Raw genomic sequence first — 11148 nt, 5'->3', positions numbered from 1 at the left:
TCACCTCATCTCTATGGTTGTCTCTAGTCAATACCACCCAGTCCTCTCTCTCACCTCATCTCAGCTTGCTCTCCTCAAACCCTAAGCACAAATCTAGGATCAGCTTGCCCTCCTCAAACCCTAAGCTGCGCCACTAGGGGCTCCCTAGTGGCGCAGCGGTCTCAGTGCTTGAGGCGTCACTACAGACACCCTGGTTCAAATGTAGGCTGTATCACAACCGTCCGTGATTGGGAGTCCCATAGGGCGGTGCACAGTTGGTCCAGCGTCGTCCGGGTTTGGCCGGTGTAGGCCGCCATTGTAAATAACAATTTGTTCTTAACTGACTTATCTAGTTAAATAAAGGTTAAATATTTTAATTTTAATAATAATCTCTATGGTTGTCTGAAGCAGTGCTGCTCTCTGTCTCCCCCTGCAGGTGCAGCACAGGATGACAGGCCAGGTGATGGCCCTAAAGATGAACACTCTGGCCAGCAACAAGGCCAACATGCTCAGGGAGGTCCAGCTCATGAACCGGCTCTGCCACCCCAATATACTCGGGTATGTCTAGAGCTAGACACACACACACACACACACACACTGCATGCACAATGTACACACTTGGCTATGTGCAGTGCATATTGCACAGCTGCTCTGTCACCCTCGCTCAGACCATTTAGTAGTTTCACTGTGTTGTTGTCACAGATGGAAGGGGTTAGTTATTATAATTTTTGTGGTTGTTTTGTGTCTGTAGTAGCCTACCTTTGCTGTGGGTAGAACTTGCGTCAACTCTCAACAGCACCACCCAAGGGAAAAGACACAACTGCTGTCAATTTAAAAAAAAAATGTAATCTGGAAAGATGGACAGGCAGAAAACTAGCTAGTAAAATGGTGCAACCATTATCAGACAGAGGACAAACACACACAAACTCTCTTCAAATGTTTAGACATTATTGGAATCATTGAAACCTCTGTCAACTAGGTTTGAAATCACATAGTTGTTTTTAGCTGTATAGATGATGTATTGTTGATGTTTTCAGTGTATTTTGGATGCTTTCCCTCTCCCTCTGCTCAGGTTCCTGGGAGTGTGTGTACACGAGGGCCAACTCCATGCTCTAACTGAGGTGAGCTCATCCTGATTCTGTCTCTCTGAGGGAGTCCTTGCATTTTATCTTCCAGAGACAATAGTGTCCATGGTAACAGAGTAGGCTGTATACATGGGCCATAGAAAGTAATGAAGATAAGGGCTGCGTTCCATTTAAATTCAATTCTACACAGGCCTGCAAAGAGCATAGGCTAAGGTCTCTACAGAATACTAGATCATGACAGTGCCTATGGAAATGTTTAATGTCTCAGGAACCACATCCATTTAGTGTAGGGTTAATGATCATGTAATATGTGTAGGCATGCACAGAATCTGTGTGTCTGGACTGGACTCAATCTCATGAACTGTGTGTGTGTGCTGTTGTCATGGTTACCTACAGTACATCAACGGGGGTAACCTGGAGCAGCTGCTGGACAGTGACAGGTATCTGTCGTGGTCGGTGAGGATGGGTCTGTCTCAGGACATCTCCTGCGGCCTGCAGTACCTCCACAGCAAGGGCATCTTCCACAGAGACCTCACCTCCAAGGTAGGAGATAGGAGCATACAGGGGACCAGACAGACACACAGTAACACCTCCCTTCACTTCATCTTGCATCAATTGTTAATTTCATCTCTCACTGACTCTCACACACACTCAGATGCCCTCTCTCCCCTCTCTCTCTCCTCTCTCCCCGCTCTCTCTCCTCTCTCTCTCATAGAACTGTCTGGTGCGCTGTGAGAATGGTGTGTTCACTGCAGTAGTGGGAGACTTTGGTCTGGCAGAGAAGATTCCAGACTACAGGTTAGTGCTGTGAGAAGATTCCAGACTAAAGGTTAGTGCTGTGAGAAGATTCCAGACTACAGGTTAGTGCTGTGAGAAGATTCCAGACTACAGGTTAGTGCTGTGAGAAGATTCCAGACTACAGGTTAGTGCTGTGAGAAGATTCCAGACTACAGGTTAGTGCAGTGAGAAGATTCCATACTATAGGTTAGTTCTGTGCGAAGATTCCAGACTACAGGTTAATGCTGTGAGAAGATTCCAGACTACAGGTTAATGCTGTGAGAAGATTCCAGACTACAGGTTAGTACTGTGAGAAGATTCCAGACTACAGGTTATTGCAGTGAGAAGATTCCAGACTATAGGTTAGTGCTGTGAGAAGATTCCAGACTACAGGTTAGTGCTGTGAGAAGATTCCAGACTACAGGTTAATGTTGTGAGAAGATTCCAGACTACAGGTTAGTTCTGTGAGAAGATTCCAGACTACAGGTTAGTGTTGTGAGAAGATTCCAGACTACAGGTTAATGTTGTGAGAAGTTTCCAGACTACAGGTTAGTACTGTGAGAAGATTCCAGACTACATGTTAGTGCTGTGAGAAGATTCCAGACTACAGGTTAGTGCTGTGAGAAGATTCCAGACTACAGGTTAGTGCTGTGAGAAGATTCCAGACTACAGGTTAGTGCAGTGAGAAGATTCCAGACTACAGGTTAGTGCTGTGAGAAGATTCCAGACTACAGGTTAATGTTGTGAGAAGATTCCAGACTACAGATTAGTGCTGTGAGAAGATTCCAGACTACAGGTTAGTTCTGTGAGAAGATTCCAGACTACAGGTTAGTTCTGTGAGAAGTTTCCAGACTACAGGTTAGTACTGTGAGAAGATTCCAGACTACAGGTTAGTGCTGTGAGAAGATTCCAGACTACAGGTTAGTTCTGTGAGAAGATTCCAGACTACAGGTTAATGTTGTGAGAAGATTCCAGACTACAGGTTAATGTTGTGAGAAGATTCCAGACTACAGGTTAGTACTGTGAGAAGATTCCAGACTACAGGTTAGTGCTTTGAGAAGTTTCCAGACTACAGGTTAGTGCTGTGAGAAGATTCCAGACTACAGGTTAGTGCTGTGAGAAGATTCCAGACTACAGGTTAATGTTGTGAGAAGATTCCAGACTACAGGTTAGTGTTGTGAGAAGATTCCAGACTACAGGTTAATGTTGTGAGAAGTTTCCAGACTACAGGTTAGTGCTGTGAGAAGATTCCAGACTACAGGTTAGTGCAGTGAGAAGATTCCAGACTACAGGTTAGTGCTGTGAGAAGATTCCAGACTACAGGTTAATGTTGTGAGAAGATTCCAGACTACAGATTAGTGCTGTGAGAAGATTCCAGACTACAGGTTAGTTCTGTGAGAAGATTCCAGACTACAGGTTAGTTCTGTGAGAAGTTTCCAGACTACAGGTTAGTACTGTGAGAAGATTCCAGACTACAGGTTAGTGCTGTGAGAAGATTCCAGACTACAGGTTAGTTCTGTGAGAAGATTCCAGACTACAGGTTAATGTTGTGAGAAGATTCCAGACTACAGGTTAATGTTGTGAGAAGATTCCAGACTACAGGTTAGTACTGTGAGAAGATTCCAGACTACAGGTTAGTGCTTTGAGAAGTTTCCAGACTACAGGTTAGTGCTGTGAGAAGATTCCAGACTACAGGTTAGTGCTGTGAGAAGATTCCAGACTACAGGTTAATGTTGTGAGAAGATTCCAGACTACAGGTTAGTGTTGTGAGAAGATTCCAGACTACAGGTTAATGTTGTGAGAAGTTTCCAGACTACAGGTTAGTGCTGTGAGAAGATTCCAGACTACAGGTTAGTGCTGTGAGAAGATTCCAGACTACAGGTTAGTGTTGTGAGAAGATTCCAGACTACAGGTTAGTGCTGTGAGAAGATTCCAGACTACAGGTTAGTGCTGTGAGAAGATTCCAGACTACAGGTTAGTGCTGTGAGAAGATTCCAGACTACAGGTTAGTGCTGTGAAAAGATTCCAGACTACAGGTTAATGTTGTGAGAAGATTCCAGACTACAGGTTAGTGCTGTGAGAAGATTCCAGACTACAGGTTAGTTCTGTGAAAAGTTTCCAGACTACAGGTTAGTTCTGTGAGAAGTTTCCAGACTACAGGTTAGTACTGTGAGAAGATTCCAGACTACAGGTTAGTGCTGTGAGAAGATTCCAGACTACAGGTTAGTGCTGTGAGAAGATTCCAGACTACAGGTTAGTACTGTGAGAAGATTCCAGACTATAGGTTAGTGCTGTGAGAAGATTCCAGACTACAGGTTAGTGCTGTGAGAAGATTCCAGACTACAGGTTAGTGCTGTGAGAAGATTCCAGACTACAGGTTAGTGCTGTGAGAAGATTCCAGACTACAGGTTAATGTTGTGAGAAGATTCCAGACTACAGGTTAGTTCTGTGAGAAGATTCCAGACTACAGGTTAGTTCTGTGAGAAGATTCCAGACTACAGGTTAATGTTGTGAGAAGATTCCAGACTACAGGTTAGTGTTGTGAGAAGATTCCAGACTACAGGTTAATGTTGTGAGAAGTTTCCAGACTACAGGTTAGTACTGTGAGAAGATTCCAGACTACAGGTTAGTGCTGTGAGAAGTTTCCAGACTACAGGTTAGTGCTGTGAGAAGATTCCAGACTACAGGTTAGTGCTGTGAGAAGATTCCAGACTACAGGTTAATGTTGTGAGAAGATTCCAGACTACAGGTTAGTGTTGTGAGAAGATTCCAGACTACAGGTTAATGTTGTGAGAAGTTTCCAGACTACAGGTTAGTGCTGTGAGAAGATTCCAGACTACAGGTTAGTGCTGTGAGAAGATTCCAGACTACAGGTTAATGTTGTGAGAAGTTTCCAGACTACAGGTTAGTGCTGTGAGAATATTCCAGACTACAGGTTAGTGCTGTGAGAAGATTCCAGACTACAGGTTAGTGCTGTGAGAAGTTTCCAGACTACAGGTTAGTGCTGTGAGAAGATTCCAGACTACAGGTTAGTGCTGTGAGAAGATTCCAGACTACAGGTTAGTGCTGTGAGAAGATTCCAGTCTACAGGTTAGTTCTGTGAGAAGTTTCCAGACTACAGGTTAGTTCTGTGAGAAGTTTCCAGACTACAGGTTAGTACTGTGAGAAGAATCCAGACTACAGGTTAGTGCTGTGAGAAGATTCCAGACTACAGGTTAATGCTGTGAGAAGATTCCAGACTACAGGTTAATGCTGTGAGAAGATTCCAGACTACAGGTTAATGCTGTGAGAAGATTCCAGACTACAGGTTAGTGCTGTGAGAAGATTCCAGACTACAGGTTAGTGCTGTGAGAAGATTCCAGACTACAGGTTAGTGCTGTGAGAATATTCCAGACTACAGGTTAGTGCTGTGAGAATATTCCAGACTACAGGTTAGTGCTGTGAGAAGATTCCAGACTACAGGTTAGTGTTGTGAGAAGATTCCTCCAGATTACAGGAGGACTATATGACTGTCTCCCCATACTCCCCCCAGGAATGCACATATAGCCAACAGTCTAGATGAGTTAGTTAAATGCGTTGTACATTCTATTCTGTTTTTCTCTCCTGAAAAATAAATATGTTCTATATTAATGTATTATTTTCCTCTCCTCCAGTGACGGGGCTGATAAGCAGCCTCTGGCTGTGGTGGGCTCCCCCTACTGGATGGCCCCGGAGGTGCTGAGAGGAGAGCTCTATGATGAAAAGGTACAAACAGAAGCACAGATAGAACAATGAGACAGATATTTCACCGGATGCATAAATGTGAAGCATCCGGTTGGCATTTCCAGTCACTAACAAATATGGTGATGAGAGGAAGCCCAGAGGACGGCAGTGGAAGAAGATGAATTTTGGCCGACATTCTGCTAATTTACTCATCGATGAAACATTTGACACTTTTCTGTTCCCACAGCTACAATCTGTTACGAAAAGAGTGGACAAAGTTTTGTAACTTTGTAACCCTTTGCCAGTGTTGTATTGTTTAGAAGGAGTGCAAGGCGAATTGAGTTATTGCACACGTGCACTACAGAGTAGGCGTTACCTAATGAAAATATGCAAATGCATGGTAGAACGAGCCAATGGGATCTCGCTAGCTCGTGCTTGTCTCTGCCCACCTCCTTGCTTGTTCTGCCCACTATGGCTCATTTGTTTCCATTGGAAATGACAGGCTGTGGTTTATCTTAGTTAAGTTATACAAATCTTTGACAGTAGTCACCTGTTTCCTGGCTGTTATCTCACTGGTCCGGGTGCATAATTAGACGAAGCAAACACAGTAATATAATGCAATAACACTATGCTATAAAACAATCTGTAACAACTGTTCCATGTTCCTGCTGTGTTATTCTGGATGTGTCTAGTGGGTCTTGCTAATATGTATGTTGCTAACAAATGACCAGACTCTTTCAAGGTGTATTATTGTGAATATGTCAAGTGAGATGTTATTGATTAGATGTGATTGGCTGACTCTGACCCCTAGGTGGATGTGTTTGCTTATGGAATCATCCTGTGTGAGATCATCGCCCGGATAGAGGCTGATCCAGACTTCCTACCTCGCACTGAGGTACACACACACACACACACAACCCCACAGTTTATGGTCCCGTGTGGCTCAGTTGGTAGAGCATGGCGCTTGCAACGCCAGGGTTGTGGGTTCATTCCCCACGGGGGGACCAGGATGAATATGTATGAACTTTCCAATTTGTAAGTCGCTCTGGATAAGAGCGTCTGCAAAATGACTTAAATGTAAATCTAATGACAGGCACACAGTTAACCAATGCTTTTCCTTTTTCCCTGATCACACAACCCTAAATCAATGGTTTCATACTATCACACAACAAACTGACAGTGTAAACCCTTAATCCAACCCTTTCTACACCACTTTTTTCCACTTTGACCCAGAAAATAAGTGCCCTCCTTGTCCTTATTGCACAGTATCACATGTAACTGCAGTGGAAGACTTGGATATTTAATCACTGCAGTACAGGGCAGCAGTTCCAGCTGCATGTGAGGTTTAAAGTGGAACTGACAGTGTTTTCACTACTGTAATGACTAGAGATCGACCGATTAATCGGAATGGCCGATTAATTAGTGCCTATTAATTGTCCAAACGCAAGGCTGCTTTTCCACTGTATATTGCAATAGAATTTTCACAATTGCCTTACTTAGTATACAGTGTGTAATTGCCAAATATTCTAAGAATTTATGACAATGTGAAAATGACAATATCTAAGTGCTCGCTTGTCACATTTTTTTTATTTTTTTTTTAATGTCATTTTCTTCCTGGGGGGTCTATATGAACAGATTTGAATGAGATTTCATGTTGCTAAAATTCTGTCAGTTCCACTTTAATGAGTAGAACTCTATTACAGTGTATGTCTCCATCTAGTGGATATTATGGTGAACTATAACCTGTATGTTTTTTAAACCTAGTCAGACAAACTGATTGACAGCTAGTCGGCTACATTAAAAGATGATGATGATGATCCTCTGTGTGTGCAGGACTTTGGCCTCGATGTAGATGCCTTTGAGAACCTGATTGGTGACTGTCCAACACCATTCCTCAACCTTGCAGTCCTCTGCTGCAATGTAAGATACAGACAGACTGACAGCCTGACAGATTGACTGACTTCATAATAACTGCATGCATCCATGACTCTGTGTACATACTTACTGTAAATGCACAGATTGACAACCTAAAACCAACCATACATTGGCACTGTTTACACTCTTCCTTGTCCCCTCACTCTGTTTCTCCCTCTTTCTCAGATGAATGCAAAGATACGTCCCTCATTCTCTGAGATAGTGGTCTTGCTGGAGGGGATGGAGAGAGGAGAGGAGGAGAGGAAGACGGCCATCCCTCTGGGCGATTGTCTCTCCTCAAAACCCGCCACCGTCCACATCAGCCCCTACCGACGACGGAGTTCCCTTTGTCGCCCCGGCGACCAGCAGTTGTCACGGAGCCAGTCTGAAATGCTTCCCCAAACGACGCCCCCACTCGGCACCCCGGCCCGGGTCAACCCCTTCTCCCTGCGGCAGGACCTGAACGGGGGCCGCATCAAGCTCTACGACACCCCCAGCAAGTCTGTCATCTCCCTGACCTTCACCCTTCCCCAGCAGCCTGAAGCCTGCGCCTCTCCCCCCCTCAGGGGAAACCTCTTACTCCGCGGGCCCCCCCGACGCTGCCAGTCCCTTCCATGCACCCCCGAGCCGGGGCGAACCCTCTCCCTCCTCCGGGACCCCGACCTGCAGCGCTTGGTGAAAGAGGAAGAAGAGGAGGGGGTAGAGGAGGTGGAGGATAAAAGGAGGAAGGAGAAGGGTGGGATGGTGGAGGATGAAAGGAGGAAGGAGAAGGGAGGGATGGTGGAGGATGAAAAGAGGATGGTGGAGGACGTGTCAGATGATTCAGGGCTGCCTCTGGACATGGTGTCTCTGGGTCCTCTAGAAGAGGAAGAGGAGGAAGGTTTTTCTCTGGCGGAGGCTATGGACTGCAGCAGGTCTCCTGACACACTAGAGGGCGCTGTTCCTACACCAGGGAGACTACACCCAGCCTCGTCCTCTTCCTCCCTGTTTCTGCAGCCTAACGGCTGGTGCCACCCAGTCTCCAATGCCCCTTCCTCCCTCCCTCCTCTCCCTCATCTGGACAACAACAACATCTCGGCGATGGTGGTCGTCGGCCATCCGATTGGCTGGAGGGCTAGTGGCTACCGCGCCGCAATCCCGGGCCCCCCTGCTGGCCCCACCCCTGAACAAGATGAGGTAATTTCCTGTCCGGGATGCTGTCTGATTGGTCTGAGCTTTCCATCCGTGTGCCTGAAGGGGGTGCCGACCCCTCGCCGCGTTCCACCCCGACGACCCTACCGGAACCTCAACGGGGGGGACATCAGTGACCCTTCAGCTGCCACAGCAACCAAGGGACTGCTTTGTTGCGGGGTGAATGGTATCGCTCCTCCGAGCGCACCTTGCGTTCCTGGTCTGCCCCTACCTGAGGCACAGACTTAGGAAGGGCTCCCCCTAGTGGGCTGACTGACCAACAACAACATCAACACCAGTGACATTACTGAGACTTTGACTGGTACTGTTCAGTGATGCTTTTACTATTTATTATTACTATTAGGAACTGATGATGTTGATGATTACTACTACTACCTGAAGTGTGTGTGTGTGTGTGTGTGTGTGTGTGTGTGTGTGTGTGTGTGTGTGTGTGTGTGTGTGTGTGTGTGTGTGTGTGTGTGTGTGATTGAGTAGGTGGTGGGGACACTGGTGGTTGTATTGGGAGTAATAAGGGAGAAGCAGAATAGGAAACCAGAAGTGGGTTATTGATGTGAGATCTTATATATTGGTTGTTGACCTGGAGCCATTTGATAACTGCAGTGTGTCACTGGTTTGTTCACTCACTTTCTACAATCTGAATCTTTCTATTTGATTCCTACTAATGATTCTTCACTGGTCTGGGTGGTGCTGGAGATTTTGTATTGAATTCAAACAGGTGCTTCTTCTTCCCTCAAACCTCAGTGTTCTTCCCATAACCCACTATGAACCAGGTATCCTCTCAGTGTGTGTATGTGTGTTAACAGTTTGTGTAACTTTGAAACAGCATGAAAAGCAATTCTCCTAGCTTATTTACGTATTGTACTGATTATTTCACTCTAAGTTCTGTGTATGTGTGTCAGAGGGAGAGAAAGCGCGTGTGTGTGTGTGACTGAATGACTAAGGTTTGTCCCCTGATGTCTGTTTTGAAATGTTAGTGGTTTGTGTAATCATTTAATATAAAGTTAGTGAGGTGTACATAATCTTTACTATAATGTTTTTTGACACTATTGATGAGAATCACTCCACTCTTGATTTCATAGGGCTGCTTGTTCCGTACCTGTTGAGGTTGACTGAGGGATTTTGAAATGGCACCCTATTCCCTATATAGTGCACTACTTTTGACCAGGGCCCATGTCTCCCTCTGCTGGCCTGGAGGACCCAGGCACACCAGGCCGTTGTGGCTCAGGCTGTGTCTCTTCCTTTCCTCATAACTCTTTCCTTCTAGGAGAAGCCATACATGACCAGACCAGGGAAAAATCCAGGCTTTAGTTATAGACCTGGAGATTTTTCCTAGTCGGGTCACTTAGTCAGTAAAAAGTCTCAGCCATATTCATATCATATCAACTGATATGAGGGACTTTAAAAGGTTTATGACTATATGGCTATAGCTATTAACATTCATAACCAGTTTTAACCAGTTAATCCAGCTAGTGATCTGTAGGACAGGNTTTACAGAGTCTGGACAACTGTGTGCATCAATCTAAAGAATTCCACTGTTCTGTCCCATATTGATGATGTCATAATGACAATGGTGTGAACACCGACCCATATGTCCATGGAACGACCAAGTCATGGAGTGTAATGCACTTTCTTTTTTAAAGCTGAGAATCTTGTTGATTAAAACATTATTTATGAAATCATGTATGTAGCTAACTAGTAAACCCTTCTGCTGGCTGGGATGTTGGTTGGTCTGTTGCTAGTTGGAATAATAATTTATTATTATGTAAATATGTGTCTGTTCCTTTCCGGAAACAACCCTTCCCCTCTAGACACTTGTAGAGCTCTGAGAGGACTTGATAGGATGAATCAATATAGTGATAGCTCCACCTTGCCCTCTGATAGGTGGAATTTCACCATATTGCTTAAACCTGTCCAATCCTCTCAGACCTCCACCAGGGCTTTATAGGAAGGGGCTAGTTAGGGGTTGTATCTGGACAGGGTCTGTTGTTTCTACTAGAACCCTTCCTCTACATGCAGACACTTCTGATTACCATTGTTACTGTAAGTATCATCATTATGTGTCTGTATATACAGTGCATTCAGAAAGTGTTCATACCCCTTGATTTTTCCTCCACATTTTGTTACTTTACAGCCTTAGTCTAAAATGGATGATATTGTTTTTTTCCACCATCAATTGACTGTACACACAACACTCCATAATGACAAAGCAAAAACTGTTTTTTTTACATTTTTGCAAATGTATAAAAAATAAACTGATAGCACATTTACATAAGTATTCAGACTCTTTACTCAGTACTTTGTTGAAGCACCTTGTCACTAGTGTAGAGAGCAGGAGGCAGTGGCAGGTTTAGAACTACTGAGTTTATTTAAGCACCATTTATTTTATATCCTATGAACTTCACGTTGGTGCTCATAGGTCCTTTTACATGGAAATGCCCAGAGGTGACTGATGCCTTGTTTCCATGGCAGCTGAACCATTTCAACACCATGATCTGGATTT

The 11148-nt window shown here is 44.7% G+C and overlaps 1 protein-coding gene across 1 annotated transcript in view; it reads left to right on the top strand.

Moving 5' to 3' along the window:
* The window catches only part of LOC129841025 (dual specificity testis-specific protein kinase 2-like), a 31540-nt gene extending 21320 nt beyond the window's left edge, over positions 1-10220 (top strand). Inside the window, exons 3-10 of the mRNA XM_055909135.1 lie at positions 416-537; positions 1052-1100; positions 1461-1607; positions 1780-1862; positions 5495-5585; positions 6355-6438; positions 7377-7463; positions 7644-10220. Of these exons, the coding sequence (XP_055765110.1) occupies positions 416-537; positions 1052-1100; positions 1461-1607; positions 1780-1862; positions 5495-5585; positions 6355-6438; positions 7377-7463; positions 7644-8876 (1896 nt within the window). The 3' untranslated portion in view covers positions 8877-10220. The remainder of the gene's footprint in view (positions 1-415; positions 538-1051; positions 1101-1460; positions 1608-1779; positions 1863-5494; positions 5586-6354; positions 6439-7376; positions 7464-7643) is intronic.
* Positions 10221-11148: the final 928 nt, after the last annotated feature.

This window comes from Salvelinus fontinalis, chromosome 42 (genome assembly GCF_029448725.1).
Source record: "Salvelinus fontinalis isolate EN_2023a chromosome 42, ASM2944872v1, whole genome shotgun sequence".
NCBI classification, from domain to species: domain Eukaryota; kingdom Metazoa; phylum Chordata; class Actinopteri; order Salmoniformes; family Salmonidae; genus Salvelinus; species Salvelinus fontinalis.
This window is presented reverse-complemented; position numbering and strand designations above follow the sequence as displayed.